General features: G+C 38.6%; 1 protein-coding gene across 5 annotated transcripts in view; it reads right to left on the bottom strand.

The window, feature by feature from the left end:
- Window positions 1–19,493, bottom strand: part of MITF (melanocyte inducing transcription factor) — a 223,821-nt gene that overhangs the window by 86,519 nt on the left and 117,809 nt on the right. For 2 of the 5 annotated variants that reach the window (XM_065885702.1, XM_065885700.1), the window contains exon 2: window positions 1,594–1,843. In XM_065885702.1, coding sequence (XP_065741774.1) covers window positions 1,594–1,843 — 250 coding nt within the window. Of the gene's footprint in view, window positions 1–1,593; window positions 1,844–13,692; window positions 13,749–19,493 lie in introns of those variants that run through there. The other 3 variants (XM_065885703.1, XM_065885701.1, XM_065885705.1) reach the window with 2 other exon arrangements.

The following is a 19,493-nucleotide window of genomic DNA, read 5'->3' on the forward strand; positions in this document are numbered from 1 at the left end:
TTTCACCCAAGCAGAACAGAAAGATTTAATGTAAAATCTATTTCCAAGAGAAAACCTTGCCTTTACTTGGGCGGGGAGGGGGGAGAGGGTATGCATAAAATACCTATTAATTGTGGCAATACCCAGAACTTCAATCACATTAGAGTAAAATTTTATGCTAAACCATTTGGATCTTTTCCACTGTAACAGAATTTTAATTGGTTTCTCTATGCAAGAGTTTCAGTACTTCATCACTACGTTTTAAGAGCCTCTGCAAATAAGAAAACAACTGACTTAAAATTTGTTTTTAAAGAATCCCTTTCCTACTTCCTGGTAAGAATCACAGATTGCTTCCCAATGAAAACACAGCATCCTCTCTATTTGCTTTCATAGTAAACTTTAAATAGTGGGAGATGTCCTTTTTCTGAGCACGGAAATGAATACAATGCCGAACAATCAATCGCCGGCCGGTGAAGTTCACATTGTTTAATGAACAGTAATACTTGGGACACTTCCGAATGAAATAATTAGGTGATGGGGTTAAAAATATTAAAAAATAAGGAAGTCCCCTTACTTTTCTTTTAACTTTACTTGCATCAGTCACATTCAAGAGTTGGAATGTTTATCTTTTTTTTTCTCTTTTTATTATTTTATTTTTCAATACTCGTTTTAAAACAAACATTTGAGGTTAACATAAACATCTAAATAATGTGCTATATCTTTCTAAATTTAAATAATAAAAAATATGTACTGCCAATTTGACTTAAGACTCATTTTTCTTCATTAGTAAGATTGCTCAATTTGCTTTTTTTCTCAAATTTTAATTTTTTAAATAGCACTCTGTTGAAATGATAATGAAAAATTCAATCTAACCTAATTTCTTTTTTTTTTTTTTAACATCCTGGAATGTATCTTTAAACAAGGAGTAACTCCCAATGTGATGTGGAGGACCCATGTGTGAGACGGAATTCTATTCTTAGACTCCTTACAATTTCCCGTGGTAATTAGGAAGCTATATGTCCCCAATAGAATGATGCTAACAAGCTCCTGCAGTTTCTACTCTAGCAAGAAATCAAAGGGACCCAAAACAGACAACTCACTTCAGTTAAAGGATTATGCAGTCTGGTTATTAAAGCGTAGAAAGCGCTTCTACTGTTTTATATCTGAAGAGACTTTCTAAAAGAATCAGATTCTACAGCCGAGATTATTTACTCAAGAAAGAAGAAAACTAAAGAATGGCCATGGAACGTATTTAGGGAAAAAATATATAAAAGCTATTAGAAGAAGCTCATTTCAGATAACTTGTACATTTTGAAACTTTCCCCAAGAAAGATGGGAAGATAACATAACAAACCTCTATTCCTCCTTGTAATTTCTCATGAAACATCAACACTCTTCCCCCATTTAGTGAGGGTTACTATTAAATTTACAGTTATTTGGCATCCTTCTTTGGAAATGCAAAGCCACGTAGAAATCAATGGAGTTGACATTTATGAATATGATTCACATGGGTCAATATAACCAAATACACGATGAGATAAGTAAGACACCTAGAAAATGGAAAATGTTGAAGAAGAAGGCTTGGCCCAACCAACAAGAGTGACACTCACGTACCTTAAGGACTTCCATTGGCACCTGGGTGGCAGAGGGGAGGGTGGTGGGCACACTGACGTTTATGGCTGGTGTCTGACTCACGGGCACTCTCTGTTGCATGAACTGGGCCGCCTGCAGCTTCTGCTGCTGCTCCCTGCGTTCCTGTTCCTGCATCTGCTCACGCATGAGTTGCTGGCGTAGCAAGATGCGTGATGTCATACTGGAGGAGCTTATTGGAGGCTTGGAGGCCCCAGGATGATCCTCGGAACTGCTGTGGGAAAACCAAAAAACACAAATTTAGTTCCCTAATGAAACACTTCATTTGCATTTTGGGGTATCCTAAATTGCACCAAACTATGCAATGAGCCTGGGCAAATATAATCAGATCGCAGAGTAGTATTCCACCTAATTGAAAATCAAGAGCTGACAGGATTTAAGCCATTAGTAGTTGAATTAAAATAAGTCAGCTTGATTGCATCTAGGCATTTTTATCATACGCTTACTTTTTTGACATTTTATACTGCATACTACTCATCACCACCAAATATAGTGCCACCATATGAAGTGCCAAGAAGAGAGGCGTCTTAATGGCACCCAGATTTCCACATTTAAAAATAAATTGTTTGATTTCCTTTTTTATAGCCAGATCTAACCAAATAACTACTCCTACGTGCTATCTAAATTCCCTGAAGATATCCGAAATGTTTACTAACACAGAATAGTTTAAAGAAAAGGTGTACTTTGTCATGGGGAAATTTTTCTATGATACAGGGAAGTAAGAATTATTAATGAAAGAAGCATTTGGACCAGAATGTTAACACTGAACTCGACCCCAGTCTTCAGGAAAGAGGGCAGAAGACAAGCTAGTTTGACAACCCAATTCTTCTTTCCCTGGTTTTCTTTATACTGTCTTTTCTTCCGATTCACCTTGGCAAGCCCTATCCTACACACACTTTGTGAGTTCCCCATGAGGCCTACCTCTAATGGCATTGGTACTTATATTACCCAAAATTATTTAAAAAGCTTAAACCCTTGTTGTAAGTCAAAAAGAAAGGACTTCCTGATTTTCCTAAATATGGTTTTCTATTGCTTATCTTGCCAGCTCTATGACATCAGCAAATAATTAAACCTCTCTGCCTTAGTTACCATATCCAAAAAAGAAGAATAACAATAATTTTTTTAATTACCCATTTATTGAAATGGGAGATGTTTTTTAAATGTCTTTTGCATCATTTATATGCTAAAGCCCTACCTCTTAGGGATTTTGTGAGGATTAAATAAAATAATGAATGAAATAAGGCACACAAATCCCTTAATGAGTGCTATGTAGTACTGCCTTAATAAATGTTTGCTGTTGCAATTATCATTATCTAGAAATTTTAATTGTTTCCAGTAATATCATTTTCTTTTTTAAAAACATCCTTATTTAGGGCAAAGAATATAAAATCTTAATTAGCACTGGAAACAGAAAAAGAGTAACATTTGCCAAAATATTCACTCCAAAATTACTCTCCAAAAGAAGTATTTTGCACCTTTAAGCTTCCTTCCTTGAGTATAAACCCCAATATTGTCCTTATCTTCTAACAAAGGCAAAATAAAGCCATTAAATCACAGACCAGCCTTATAAACTCCTTAAAGATAGGAACCTTCAAACTCTACAGGTAAAAAAACATGCTAAAGGATGAAGAAATGTTTGCATTTCACCCTCACATAGTTCCAGAAAATTACATAATAAAACTTATACTAGCAGTTAACTCATTACTCAGCACAGAAAACTGGTTCAATAAACTGTGATAAGTTAATATAATATAATACTATATATAGCCACTAAAAATGGTGTAGAGATATATTTATGGTTGTGAATAAAAACTACACAATATAATAAACTTAGAAAAACCCAGCTGCAGGAAAGTATTCAAGGTAGGATTCAACTTAAAAAAATGTTCACTACAAGAATAAGTGCAAAGATAATGCTACCCTGAGCCATTGCCAGTATACATTATCACAAACCTTTAAGAAAACAACAGTATTGGGCTTCTCTGGTGGCGCAGTGGTTAAGAATCTGCCTGCCAACGCAGGGGACACAGGTTCAAGCCCTGGTCCGGGGAAGATCCCACATGCCACAGAGCAACTAAGCTGGTGGGCCACAACTACTGAGCCTGCACTCTAGAGCCCACGAGCCACAGCTACTGAGCCCACGTGCCACAACTACTGAAGCCCACACGCCTAGAGCCCGTGCTCCACAGCAAGAGAAGCCACCACAATGAGAAGCCCACTCAGCACAACCATGAGTAGCCCCCGCTCGCCACAACTAGAGAAAGCCTGCGTGCAGCAACAAAGACCCAAGGCAGCCAAAAGTAAATTAATTAATCAAAAAAAAGAAAATAACAGTATTATCAATTTGATTCAGAAATTTCATTGATGGATAATTTTCCTAAGAAAAAAATTCAAAATGTGGAAAACCTAACATTACAAAGCTGTTGACAAACTGCACAATATTGTGAACCACCTAAATTTGTCCCTTAATATGAACATGATTATGTAAATTATGAGGGGAGATGTGGGTCAAAGAATACAAACTTTTAGTTATACGATGAGTAAGTTCTGGGGATCTAGTGCACAGCACGGTGACTGTAATTAATAATACTGTATTGTACACTTGAAATTTACTAAAAGAGCAGATCTTAAGTGTTCTCACCACAAAAAAGAAAATAAATAGTAACCATGTGAGGTGATAAATGTGTTTCACAAAGCATACATGTAAAAAATCATCGCATTATACACCTTAAATAATTTTGTTAGTTATACCTCAGTAAAGCTGAGGAAACAAATAAAACCATTCAAAAGATTTAAGAATAAAATAGGTTTAAAAAACAGTAAATTATGATACATAGATTTGATAATATACCTTTTTTTAATCCCACAACTACAAAGTGAGAAATGCATGTCCTAAGAGTAAATTAAAAAGTAGGACCAAAAGTGGTTTTACATTCTAATTTAAAATAAGGAGAGAGTGTGTATGTACACAAACACACACATGACTAGCAAGATGATCATAGTTGCCACCGTGGGAGTGGAATTATAGGTAAATTTCTTTCTCTTTACTTTTTCCCCTGCAAACCATAATAAAGCCATAGTATTTTTTCAATGGCAGAATATATGCCACTAATTGAAGAACATGAGGAACATGAACTAATTTACAAGCATGAAGAAATAACTTGAGTGATCAAAGCCACCGTTTGGCTAGAAGACACTGGATCCATCACAGACAGTATTTTGACAACAGGATGGGAAAGTACTGCCTTATATCCAGCACACTTGTTCTCTTGGAAGTCTTCAGAATCCCAGAAGACTTAATCCCTCTTTCCTTTATAGTTTCCTACAGATGTACAAAGACTGAACAATGTAAATACTCTGTATTATTTTTATAGCATACATTCATCCACACCATAAAAATACCTAGCCATTCCTCAAAAATAATCCATCCTTAAGGTTCTGCTAAAAGGCCATCAAAAGAAAATGCATTTTCCCACTTTTGAGTATGTGTTCAGAGCTCAAATGTACTTTCCTAAACCCAGAAAAGAAGGCTATTTAAAAATAAATAAATAAATAGATGGTCTTACTATTCAAAGCCTGTCAGGTTAAAACATTCCCAGAGAGACTGATCCTTTTGATAAAATCAGGAGCAAACCTTTGTGCCGTAGCAAATGCAGCTGTGGAAAAATCGCACTAATTAGCTGCTCAAGACGAGCCATTGGCCGTGATACAGGGGGGAAAATCCTTTCAATTAACAGTAAAGCATTCTTGCAACATCTTAAGTTAAAGTTACTAGTTATCAACCACACTAAGGCTGCAGACTTTAAAGTCAACTACAGTATCATTTAAAGCATTTACTGAAATAGCCTAACAGGAAAAAAATACATATTTATATGGTAGACCCCTATAAATAAATTAAAATTCCACAAAAGAAAAGCTAGCAGGGCTCAGCTAATTGACATTTTAATAAATCTTCCCAGAAAAAGGAAAAAGTAGTCACTTCACTACACACACTCCCTGTGGGATATTTCCATGTTAAAGATGACTCTCAGTCTCAGCCTTACTCTCGATCTTTTAAACATTGCTTTCTCTTAGAAATAATTGAATGGGCAATTATCACCTTGCTGACAAAAATGAAGACACCTACACTTCAAAATGTTACCAGGTCAAATGAGCATAATGATTTAAACTCAAAGTCGAGGTTTATGTGACAATATTACAGGTGGCCAAAAGCTTATTTTTAAAATGAGGACCTGATGCTTAAACTACTAATAATAAGCAAGAAGAGTTGTCCCAATCCATTTAATTTTAAAAGCTAACTGAACTCATCCAGGGCCCAATCTGCATTAGATAATCCTAATTCCATCGGTCTGATTCCTTTTAATCAGATTATGTAAAGGTCATTTATTCAACACATAGTTATTGAGTGTTTCCTCTGTGCCAGGTGCTGGGAACACCTGGTTTCTAATCTCACAGAGTTTAAAGCCAGGGTCACATAATTTTTCTACGATGCCTTAAAATTAAGTCAATTATGTAGATTATCTGGCTCTTATCTAGTTCCACATGGGAAGGTGTACATCTCACCACGAGAAATCACCCTTTGAAAGCCAAATGAAGGGGAGACAAATGCCTTTACTGGCACTTACCGAATCACTGAAGCCAGACATGCAACCTCCCTGACAAGTGGGAATTGCTCAATGGTGACGCAAGGAGGACGGCCATCAACTGGACGCAAGCTCTAGCTCAGTCACTGCTGAGCAATCTGATCTTTAACGAGCCACTCAACCTCTCTGAGCCTCTCCAAAACCCACCCCCTAAATGTACAGCAGTGATTGAGTGAGCTAAGTTAAAGTGCTCAACACAGCGGCTAGAAAATGGACACTTACATAAATAGCCATAAATGTGACTCAAGTTCCTACCTCGATGGCTGAATTTACATTTTAACCTTCAAAGTCAGCCTCTTCTCTGTGATGACAGAGGTATGTGGACATGTGCTCTGAATTATCTGGTATGTTCCTAAATTCAGAGTTAATTCCACTGCCTTGATCAACCACTTAAATGTATCAGAAATTCCATGAAATCCAATACCTTGCCATCCAAACACCACCTCCCTGACCACCCCTCACCTTTAACAGTGATGCCAAAACCCCCTCACCAGACTTTAGGAATCAGTCTTTGGTCTCCATATCATCGTCATCCAAGACATGAATCTGGTTGTCAGCTGAAACTTACCTTTCAGGAGGAAGGAGATGATACACTTTCCCCTACATTTCCTCTCTTCAATTCCTCAGGCAGAGTACAGCCCTGACACTTAACTAACCTGTGGCTATGGCCAAGTCAGTCAATCTCTCTGAGCTTTGGTTTTCCCTTATTTATAGACTGTTTAATATATCTGCCTCTCAGCACTGTTAGGAGGATTAAAATTTGTAATAGATGTAAAACGCTTAGCACGATAACCAGAACATAGGTCACATAAACTGGAACAGAGCTCAAAAATTAGTAGTAAAATAATATGAAACCATGAACATGCTACTTCTTTTTTGATGCAAGGAGGTGAATTTCCATAAGCCTATATGCAAGTTTGGACCATAGCAGATCTGCCTTTTAAGGTTTAGGCGATCCCTATTTAATTCAGAGAATCTGACAAAGTTTTGCTGGAGTGGAGGGAAGATAATTTACCGTGCAGTTCTCTCACCAGATATAAAGTAAAAATCCTAGCATTTTTCTCCAGGAAAAACTAATCTTCATTATAATCATTCAGGTGATAGAGCTCAAAGCCTAGCGTTTGCCTGTACTGGATACAATGTAATTATGTCCAGGAAAGCACAATGGCTAATGTTCACATACACAGTGGAGATGCAGGAAGGCATGATAATTAACCTCATGCACAGGTAAGAAAGCTATACCGAGAACACGTTAAGCTACCAGGGTTTCCAAATGCAAAAGGCTGGCTGCCACAATATCTGCTGTGTAAAGTCAAAATGCCCAGGCTCTAGCCCTAGAAATTCTGACTTCAGGTTAGCTAAGGCCTAGGAATCAATGTGTCTACAAAAACTCTGCTCCTGATTCGGATGCCATGCTTAGAAACTAGAACACCTAAGATTACCCATTTGTTTAGTAGAAGAGCTAGGACATGAACCCACATCTTTGATTCTTAGACCAGAACACTTTCTTCCATGTCTGAGGAAATGCACATTCCATTCCCCACCTCCAGTAACCCTCACAAGAGCTCTGAAGAGTCCTTCTGATACTGAACCCAACATGTTGAACGGAATGAAATGGGAAGGACTACTTACTCCTGCCAAACAGGCTATAAAATCAAACAGACAAAAACGTTTGTGTAGATACTGCCAATGGATCGTCATGGTTACAACACAACTACTCTATCATAAGGAAAAAATCCACAGGTTGAATCTACAAAAATGTTGTTCTGTCAGCAAAAAGAAATTTTTAAGAGTCTTTAGAAAGTAAGTCCAAGCGCATAAATCACCGAAATAAGAGTCAGTAAATGGACATATCTTTTTAAATGGCAGTCTGGGTATCTAACATTTTAGAATGATCAGCACTTCCATTATCTTAACCTTTCCATTCCTTCCAAAGTCATCGCTTTGTAAGCGTAAAGATGGCTTCTTCATCGTGAATGGTGGAAGCAAGTACCAACAAGAAAATACATTGTTACTTGTCTACATGATATATATATGAAATATATGGTATGTCTGATATATGGTATATATGATATATATGATAATATATATCTCACTTAAAATAACTGAGAGTATAACTCATGTAAACATGAAAGTACCAGATTTCACAGTTTGGCTTCAAAAATTGAGATCTTGTGGACTTCAGGCATCACCAACCTTGGTTTTAGTGGTCAAGAAAAAAACATGAAAACAATGCCAAACATCCAGCTTTTTCTGGTAACATTACCAGCTCAGACAATAAATACTACAGGTTTCTGGCATGGAGGAAATAAAAAGACTTGCAGAGTGTACCTTGTCTTCCTCCTCTTCTTTCCTTCAACAAATATTTGAATGCTTTGGCAAAGCATGTCCAAGGGCCGGGTTCTGCTAGATGTGAGGGTAGCATGGTGTCCAGAGTGGACAGAACACCTGTCCTCTGGAGCTCTTTCCTCTCCAGGGTACAAAAGGAGGAAAGTATTATAAAAAGCAAGAACCAGCAATCATATGCAAGTTAAAAATCTAAAACTGTTACTTTTCAACACCTGTACCCCAATTAGTTTGAAAACATCAGAGTCTCTCCGTATCTACTCAGGATTAGTATTCTTTAAGCTGGACCTTTGACAGATGCCAGTAAGAGTAATTTCAATAATTGATTACATCAAAATCTAAGAGAAACATAATGAGATTCCCAATATATCAATATTCTTCAAAAGAGGGTACAAAAAAATGATACCCTGGAGTGCAGGAAGAAAAGATTAAAATTTATATAAAATTTATCCATCATTTCTATTTTTGTACATGTTGTATATTATAATATAGTATTAGTAGAGTCACACATGTATAAAATTTATAAGTAAAATAAAACACGTTGAGAGAGTCTGCTTGAAAAAAAACCTTACTTTAACTAGGAGGGATGACCAAAAATGTTTGAGACCTTTGTAATATTAGACCAATGTTCTTCTAGGCAATGTTCCTCATCAGATTTTTTTTAAGTTGATTATTTTCATTCCTCCCAAAGAGAGTTTCTCACTTCTATACACTCCAACCAAGGAGAATCTCTTACTAAAAGGTATTTTCCAACAAGGATATGAAGGTGCCATTTCCTCATTTTAAGGCCATGACTGTCCTCCCTTTCCCACAGATGCCACCACAGGTTTCCATGCTCCTAACTCTCAATTCCCCTTGAAGAAATTATTTCCGTCAGCCTACTATCAAAAAGCTATAAAGCAGATGAAGCTGAGGGTCCCACACTCACACTTCTTGTCTCTCCTATCAAGCTGCCTTTCACTAGACCATGTTCTAGAATTCTTGTTTACACTGTCCGACTATGGAATCTCATTCATATCTAGACGCCATGCTTTAAAAGGCTCTGAAAAATTTGCCTATAAGGTGTAAGTAATTGATATGGCATGACAAGATATCCCACTTAAGAGTATTTTAAAAGAAAGAACTTTTTATCCAAAACTATGACAATCTAATGACAGAATTCAGACATGAGTGTGAAAGTAATTGGAAGGATCTTTTTAAAGACAGAAAAGCCTTCTATCTCTACTCAAATAACTGCCCCAGTCACAGGGCATGCTCTGTCCACTTGTCTAGACAACGTCACAACAGGTCAGAGAAGATTCAAAAGCCTTAATCACTTAACAATTACTGCATGTCTAGAACATATCAACCAAGATGCAAAGTCTGCAATACTGTGTGGAAATCAAGACAAAAGTACCAATTGTGATCTCAGGAGCAGTGATTGTGTGCACCTGTCATGGTTTAAAAGCCAGCCTTACAAACAGTGGTAATGATTTATGGTGGTCACATGTTACTTGTGCCTGCCCAGCATCCTGTCCCACTTCTTTGGCAAAGGACCCTGATTTCACCTTGAAAAATCAGTCTCCTCACTTTTCATTCCCGAGGTAGATTATGGCGGTGCTGCCAACTCCACACATAGAAACACAACGTAAGTTGGACCAATCAGCATAGCCATCGAATGTGCTTGTGCTCTAAAATGGTCTAATAACAGTCAGCCCTATGCTGAGTAGAAATAGAAATATTGACTAGAAATACTGGGGTAAAAGTCCTCTATGTATACTAATGTTTGGAAAGATGCTAGGATATAAATCTGGAACTTCCTGGACCTATGTGAAAAGAAAGCCAAACTAAATGAAACAGTGATGTGAGTTGAAAGAGGGAAAAGAAGCCTGAGAAGGAAGAATGAAGAAGGAGCCAGTGTTTAGATGACACAGAGCATCTGGATCAAACCATCCCTGAAGTCTTGATAACCCTGGACATAGGATATTGATTTACAAGGGACTCTCAATCTCCATTTCTGTTTAAGCCAGTTGGATGTGCTCTGTTATACCATAGCTCATTTCTGTGGCATTTTAGAAAATAACAGTTATTCCAAAAAAGAAAAAAAAAATCAATGTTTCAGCCTAAGAGCTACAACTCAAACAATCTAGTATCCATTCTATTTTCTCCTCGTTTAGGCTGGTACACTGCCACTCACAACATTTCCCAGCTTTCCAGGAGCTAGGTTGGCTTCACGCCTAAGTTTTGCCAATGAGACTTAAGCAGAAAGGTCATGTGGTACGTCCAAAAATTCTCCCTAAAGAGATACCCATCTTTGCCATCATGTCTCCTTGAATTTAGCTGTAATGGCTGCAGGACTAGCAGCCACTTTGAACCATGAGGATGAGAACCAGACTTAAGGACAGAGCTGGAATGTTCCTGGCCCTTCATGACCAGATAGAGCCAGCACTATGAGGGCACAGATTTCTGTTTTATTCACATATAAATTCCCCAGCACTTAAAAAATACTTAGCATATAGCAGGATGAAATAAATATCTATCCAAAGAGTAAATCTGGTGCCTCTATTCTAACAAATACCCCACCTCCTAAAATCAGATAACACTAAAACCTTAGTGTTGGAAGACCTTTAGTCAAACCATTTGCTTGAGTCATCCAGTGGCGGAGAACACATTTTTTCCAAAAAGCTCAGTTCTAGAGACCTACTGTATTACCTTAATTCTAAGACAAACTTTCCTTCCACGTTTTAAGAGTTCTCAAGTCAGAATAGATCATATAATCATTGTATATATTCAGCAGAGTTTTCATCTCCCCTGAACAGTCACCTTATAATCAACATTGAATTGGATATAAGGAAATCCATTTGATAGACAAATACTGTGGCACTGGGCTAATCACAGCCACTCAAAAGCTCAAAGGAGTTATAGTGTGGATAACGCAGAAATCTGAGCATCGGAGAAACACACTTAATTAAAAGGCAGAGGAAGAAACATCAATTCATTCAGTATCTGAAATGAGAATCCACAGAACGGAACAGAGAAAGGCACGAGACATGGGCCCAGAATACCTCTGTTGAAATCCCAGCTCTGTCGTTTCTCAGCTATATGACATGGGCAGGACCTTTCACCTGCCCAAACCTTAATTTTGTCATCTACAAAATGGAGGTAGGAAAAAGTACCTTTGTCTCAAAGCAAGTATGAGAACTGAATGTATTAATGCAATTAAGATTCTTAGAGTAGTGGCCAGCCAGCACACCCTGCAGACAATAAGTAATAGGCAATGGATTCTTCTGTGCTGTACTTCAATTCCTGGATTGGTACCCTCTGAGGCTCCTAGTAACTTGAAACTAGTGAAAACTGACAAGTTATTTTCTAGGAAGCCAAATCTCTTACAATGTTGCCTTCTGCTATGGTGTTTCTTTGCTTTCCTAGAGGAAAACACAAAAGAAACAATTAATTCACAGTGTGTGCCCTCCAAAAGAGCAGGCACAAAGAAGTTAATGGGCAACAGCTCAGTGAACAAGTTTTGTCAAGGATGTGTGCTAAGAATTTCATTCTGCAAGTTCATAAAGGAAGCATGTTCCTGTAGCCAGTATTTTAGTTAACCGGAAAAAAAAAATTCAAAATCAATTAAGCAAAAGTAGTTGAAATTAAGAATTAATTTGGGTGTAAATTCAAGGATGACACCACTACTGTCCTTAAGCTGAATGGCATGTTTGATCCAATCATGATATCCATTAATTTGCTTAAAAATAATATTTCAAAAATTAGTAAGTTTTAGGGGATGTTGTTGTGGGGTATGAATCACAAAGAATAGCCATCATCTCCCTAACTAGTATCTGATTTACAAAGCAGAAAATTATAACATTTCTAACAGGACGACATTTTAAATACACAATTACGTATACTTTGTTCATAAAATGTTCTATCATTTTAGAGAAATGAGTAAACTGTTTTAATGACATAAAATGAAATGAAAAACATCTATAAAAGCAAACAATACAGCAAATGAAAAGTAATTTTAAAAGCTACCGTAAAACCTTTTAAAGATTTACCTACTGAACATTAGGAACTTTTACCACAATTACATTTATGGGAATTTTATTTTTTTCAGAATCAAATTCTCAAGATAGTTCTGCGACATTTAGTATTTTTCCATTATTCTTGCCGCCTTTAAACACACCTTCACAAGTTGCTGAACATAATGCTTTTCTGACTTAATCAGAACCTCTCTCATGACCCAGGAACGTTCAGTAAATAATTATTAAGCTCCAGAGGTGGCTTTTGCTTAAGTTGATTTGCTTGAATGCTTATTTACTTAGGGACACAGCTTTTAGTATTGTTTTCAAATCTTATCACCTAACATTGAAAGTAAATGTTGAAGGAAATGGGGGAGTGGGAGGGGAGAGCTATGATCCATTTAGCATTTCTCCATTTTCGTATTTCTTTGAAAGTGCCAGTTTCAAGCTTGTTCTACATTTCTATGCCAGACAGATGATTCTGATTTTGGATGCTTTGTTTTCCTCTCAAAGAGAAAAAAAAAAAAAATCAATATGCAGAAATGCAAATGAGATGTTTATTAATGCAACTGTTACTACTCCACAGTTGGGGGGGGATGGGAGGGCAGGGGGGAGAAAGCAAAAAATCCAAAGTGTTTGCAATGGGGCAATTTTGACCAATGTCACTAAGCACGCTCATTTTCCTGAAGAAAACCCTTTTTTATTCATCACAAAGCTGGGCTGCAGTCTACCTAGTAATCATAAATCAAGCTCTGTTCTCACTCAGATTTTTCAAGCAGTCATTTTTTGGCATGATTAATTTAAGACCAACATTCCATTTCAAAAGAGAAGGCAGAGCTAATGGGCTAGCATTTCAATCCTGCCTCCCCCCACAAATTAGTCGTTATCCTTGTCATAGCCACCTACTAGAGGTTACAGCTGAAACCGATTAAAGCCACAGTCACAGAGTAACAGTTCCAGTATTTTTAACTCCGAATAGTACCTCCCCTTTCTCTGTCCTCCCCTTAAAAAACAAAAACAAAAAACAAAACTCCTGTCAAGTGGTCCCAGGATTATTTCCAGAATAAAACTTCACTTACAGATATAAGCTTTCAAAGGAACAAGGCATGAACATCTGAACTCTAAGCGCCTCCATCTTTTTTCCTTTAAGGTGTTCTGCAAGCCCTTGGTGAAGAGTGAAAGTCAAAGTTAGTTCTGGCACTGGTTGTGTCACTAGGGGTGGCTCCTGATAAGGCCCTGGAAACTCCAATCCAAACACAGCTCGTGCTACAACCGTGCCTGGTGTCTGTCTGAAACAGCAGACCTGTTTAATCCAGTACCTACTGTACCTGCAGGACAAAAATGCTGCCTCACCCTGCAACGGGGGCTTCGCCAGGACACAGGCACCAACCAGAAATCCAACCCAGCAGCCAGGTGACACCTTGGGATGCTTACTTAGCCCTCCCGAGCACAGAAAGGTACCAGTGGAGGCTTGCAGTGGCTGCGCGTTACAGAGAATGTGAAACCTGAGGTAATTTCACATACCGGTGAATTTCTAACACTTAAAAGACCCACAGAACCCAGGAGGGTTGTGGGACAGCTTCTGCCCCTTCTCAACTGGGGAGACCTCTAGCATCAGCTCATCACACACCTCTAGCTGCTTTGCATCCATGCACAGGCATTTCTGGAACTGGAGCTTGATTACTGAACGTGCTCTCCTGCTGACAAGCTAGAGATCTGGACAACATTCCTTACCCTCAGATCCCAAGAATATACGGAGAGCTACCCTTGCCCAGTCCTGGTGGAAGTCAAACACAAGCTGCTTCAACTGTGGGCACTATCTTTTAGGACATCTTTAGGCCATACATCTGTGTATTCTTAGATAGTCATCTAATTAAATTCTGAACGTGCCGAAATAATAATACATGCTCTCAAAAGATGCTTTAAAATTGTGACATGACCTCAATATTATCAAATACTGATGCAGCTCCTACAGACTCAGCACACCAAAGATGTCCTGCCCACTTATGAAAATATGTCTGTTTCTCCCTACACACAATTCAGAGGTCAGAACAAAGACATCTGACATGGACTAGCTGTGTATCCTGGGCAAGTTACTTCACCTCTCTGTGCCTAAGAGTTTGTCTCCGAAGTACGTAGTTGGAAAACAATGCAGTCTCTATAAGCCATAATCCAACTTGAATTTTATAATGTAATGAAATTATCTTTCTTTAATTTTCCTTTAATAATAGCAAATATCCAGCCAGGAGTCTCCGACAAGCTATTTCTAGCTCTTTTTATTCTTTGTTCATTTTTTCTTTTGTAGAATAAATATTTATGGAACACCTACTACGTCCCAGGCACTGTGCAAACTCTTGGAGTTTACAGTCTAGTGAGACAAATATATAATGAAATGTGGTAAATGCTACAAGGAGCTGGGAAAGCGTAAAATGTAAGGGTCAGAAAAGGTTTCCCTTAGGCAGGGGCCTCTGGGCATAGAAGTGAGTGGGGGTAGCAGTCATGGGTTACGGCTGTGGAGCGGGGCACGGGAGAAGAGTCTTCTGAGCAGTGGTAATGACATGTGCAAGAATCCTGAAGTGGGGAGTTAGAAGGAAGAGTCTTTGTGGCTGGAGGACAGAGAGTAAGGGAAATCATGGCGTCCGTGAGACTAAAGCAGTGGCTAGGACCAGACCATCAGGATCTGGGAGACCAGAGAAGAGTCACTGATTTTGTTCCAAGATGAACAGGAAACCATTGAGAGGTTGTAAGCAGGGAAGTGATGGGCTCAGATCAGAGTTTTTAGAAAGGTCCCTCTGGCGGCTGCTATATCGAGAACCACCTAGAGAAGGAGCAAGATTGGCTACTGCAATAGTCCTAGTAGGAGGTGATGATACTTTATGGGGGAGGGGGAGGGGAGAAGGGACAAGAGTGGAGAGAAGTGGATTAAAGTGGGTAGATTACTGGTAAAGCTAAAGACCAATAAATAGAAGGAATGGGGGTGGGGTGGGGAATCCAGGTCCCTGATGCAAATGATTGCATTCATTAACAATAGTTATTGAGGAGTTTCTACACACTCCGCATTGTGCTGGGTACTAGGGTTAACAGATGACTAAGATGCCACACTATTCCCCTTACTAACCTACTCCACACCTCACTTCTCCTGCCTCTAGCACAGTTTGGCATAAAAATCAAGAACACAGGTTCTGGACTTCCCTGGCAGCGCAATGGTTAAGAATCTGCCTGCCAATGCAGGGGACATGGGTTCAAGCCCTGGTCCAGGAAGATCCCATATGTCACAGAGCAACTAAGCCCATGCGCCACAACTACTGAGCCTGTGCTCTAGAACCTGCAAGCCACAACTACCAAAGCCCACGTGCCTAGAGCCCATTCTCCACTACAAGAGAAGCCAATTGCAATGAGAAGCCTGTGCACCGGAATGGAGAGTAGCCCCCGCTCACCACAACTACAGAAAGTCTGCACACAGCAACAAAGACCCAACACAGCCATAAATTAATTAATTAATTAATTAATTAATTTAAAAAAAAAAAAAGAAGAACACAGGTTCTGGAGTCAACTTAGCCAGGTTCAAATCCCACCACTTACTCATTCTGTGACCTTGTGCAAATTTACTAAACTTTCCATGTCCCAGTTTTTTCACTTGAGAAAGGGGAAATGGTAAATGGCTATCCTGTAGGTTATTGTTAAAACTGAAGGAAACAATATATGTAACGTGTATGGCACAGTCTGACACACAGTAAGCTCTCAATTAAAAAACAGCTCTTACAATTATGATTGTAGTTGGAACTGTCTATTCTCGATGCACACTGACCAACCTACAGAACCAATGGAAATGCAACAGAGTGAAAAAAAAACAAAAAGAAACTGGAAGATCAAAGAAAACAGAGAGGGAAGGAAATTACCATATCAGGACCTTAAAGGGATGATTTTTTTAAAAGACCAAGCTGGACTCTCTCCCACCTTGGACACTATTTGAAGCTGCATTAAGTTACAATGCACCCGGGGAAGTTTTACAACTGAAACCCTGATTTATTACATGCTTACACACAGGGAAAATCTGTACCCTCTGTGGGCTCTCAAACGTTGATCACGAAACCAATGGAATCAATTCCAGCCATTCCAGCAGGGACAGAATGTCGTGGCAAATGCTCCCCTGGCGTGTCCCGCCAATGACATCGCCTGACATTTTGTCCTGGACAATCTACCACCCCAAGGAGGCTAACCGTTGACCATTTACATAAGTGTTCAAGTAAAATTACCTTTAAGGGGCACATGTTCAACTTATTCATGGTACTTCAGAAATATCTATATTATGCTAATGTTCTTGGGGGATCTCCCTGAACACAGCAATGAAATACCCACTGGCAAATGGAATAAAGGTTGACTTACACATCTGACACCATCTACAAAATTCATAAAACATTACATACATTTCCACGATACTGCCCCTCAAGTAGTCATGCAATTATTCAACACATGTCTTCTGAGGGGCAGGAACCATGTTTGGTTTACTACTGTATCCCTAGAACCTAGTAGAATAAATAGTCCATGGTTCAGGAATAAAGACGCAGACGTAGAGAATCGACTTGAGGACACAGGGAGGGCGAAGGGTAAGCTGGGACGAAGTGAGAGAGTGGCATGGACATATATACACTACCAATGTAAAATAGATAGCTAGTGGGAAGCAGCCGCATGGCACAGGGAGATCAGCTCGGTGCTTTGTGACCACCTAGAGGGGTGGGATAGGGAGGGTGGGAGGGAGACGCAAGAGGGAGGAGATATGGGGATATACGTGTATGTATAGCTGATTCACTTCGTTATAAAGCAGCAACTAACACACCATTGTAAAGCAATTATACTCCAATAAAGATGTTTAAAAAAAAAAAGCCCATGGTTGATGTTCATATGTTTAAAATGGATTAATCTATAATGTGTAAGCAACTCTCTTGTTCACATTTGTACTATTCAGATATGTATCCTAAGTGCATATACATATATAAATCCACATGTATAAACACACACATATATACATAAATGCATATATACACCGAAACCCTAAATTTAAACACAAACTAAGAATTGGTAGCAGAGAAAAAAGAAAGATACTATTTTTTAACACGAAACGCTGAATGCAGAACAGAAATATTACCTGTACCCCAATACAATTCAAATCTTAATTACTACTCCTAGCCCCAAATTCCAGCAAATCAACTAGAGTCATCAGAATTCTTACTGACCTTTTTCAAAGACAACCTTAACTAAAATGGAACTTAAAACTATCAAATATCCAAGTGACAGCCAACTTTTTCTTTGTTTTTTTTTTGGTCTAAATTTGGGCCTCAATCTTTTTTGAAGGAAAAATTCAATCACTATGTTGAACATGTTAGAGAAGAGATAAGAGGTTTTACTTGTTATCCTGTCCAAACTCAGCTGAAGAAAAGTAGAACCACTGTTTTATCACAGTCAGAATTCTTCTTGTTTTATTTGGGTATCAAATGTTTTATTGCCCCCAAAGCACATCACTTTCGTATATCTTTCCTTCTGATAGTTATTGCTCTTTTCAATAAACTACTTCTACTCACCACCCTCACAATAGTTAACATTTGAGGACTTAATACATGCCAAGGACTATACTGACCCATGAACTACGCCCCTACATACAATTTAGGAAGCACCTACCCTTCATGTTTTACTGTGATCCCAGCCAATGGTTCCCAAACCTATATCCCTATCTTAAGCACCTGGGGACATTTCTCCCCACTCCATCTCCTTAAAATCAACTCAGGAGCATTTAAAAATACAAATGTCAAGAATCTTTCCCCAAACAAATGACTGAGACTCTCCAAAGGCATCGTTTTGAATTCCATATTTTTAAAAAACTTCTCATAAAGGACTATTGTGAAGTAAGGCCTGGGAACCACTATTATACAACATAATATACATAATTATATATAATATATTCTATGTAAATTATCTCTCCAAGAGTGACAGAAAAACACCCAAGAATGTAAGTTCCCTTTATTTGTTGAATAAAGAAGTCTTTACTTGAATAGTTCGATATATTAAAGTGTTCACTTGGAGTTTCAATGGATATGCTTTGAATATTGAGTGAAAGCCTTGATTCACCAGTATCATGAAAGTGATTACAAAACTCACAAACTACTCTCCAGAGGAACAAACATGTCCCCTCTTTTCCCCACATGCCATCGTGTTCACGCTCTGGAAAAAGATGCCACCGAAAGGCCCTTTTACTCAAACATTTATTGATGCACGCAGCATTTGCGAGACATCTCCCAAGTGCTGTGGGGAAGATAAACAGGAAGATGCAAGAGGCTCTGCTTCTCTGGGGTGAGCCCCAGAGAAACCCCAAACTCACGTACACAGGCCCATGGTAAGAGGGAGGAGGAAGGACAGAATGGCTGCTCCAGGGGCTCCTTCCCAGGGGAGCTCCTTCCCACCTTTCAGATGAGGTCTCACAGGTTTTCTGTTTCTTCCCTAGGGAGGGCTTCCCCTGCCCCCTATCCTACCTAAAGCAGGAACACCCACTTCTGCTATTTACTCTCCCAGTAAATGTTTTTTTCTTTCTTTTATAGCACTTACTCCAACTTCTAATCATTTTATTTGTTTGTCTTTCATCCTTGAGGGCAGGGTTCTTCCTTTGTATTTATTTCATTCTCGGTGCCTGGGATAAAGTAAGTGCTCAATAAATTTTTGCTAGATGGATGGATGGGTGGGTGGGTGGATGGATGGATGGATGGATAAATGGATGGAAGAATGGATGGATGAGTGACAAAATGAAAAAGATCAGGTAATGAAGGAGCTATGAAATATAATTTGATGATGGCATTTAATTAATTAGGAAGTCAATAGGTATAAGTGGGAC

The sequence above is a fragment of the Phocoena phocoena genome, chromosome 10 (genome assembly GCF_963924675.1).
Source record: "Phocoena phocoena chromosome 10, mPhoPho1.1, whole genome shotgun sequence".
Taxonomy (NCBI): domain Eukaryota; kingdom Metazoa; phylum Chordata; class Mammalia; order Artiodactyla; family Phocoenidae; genus Phocoena; species Phocoena phocoena.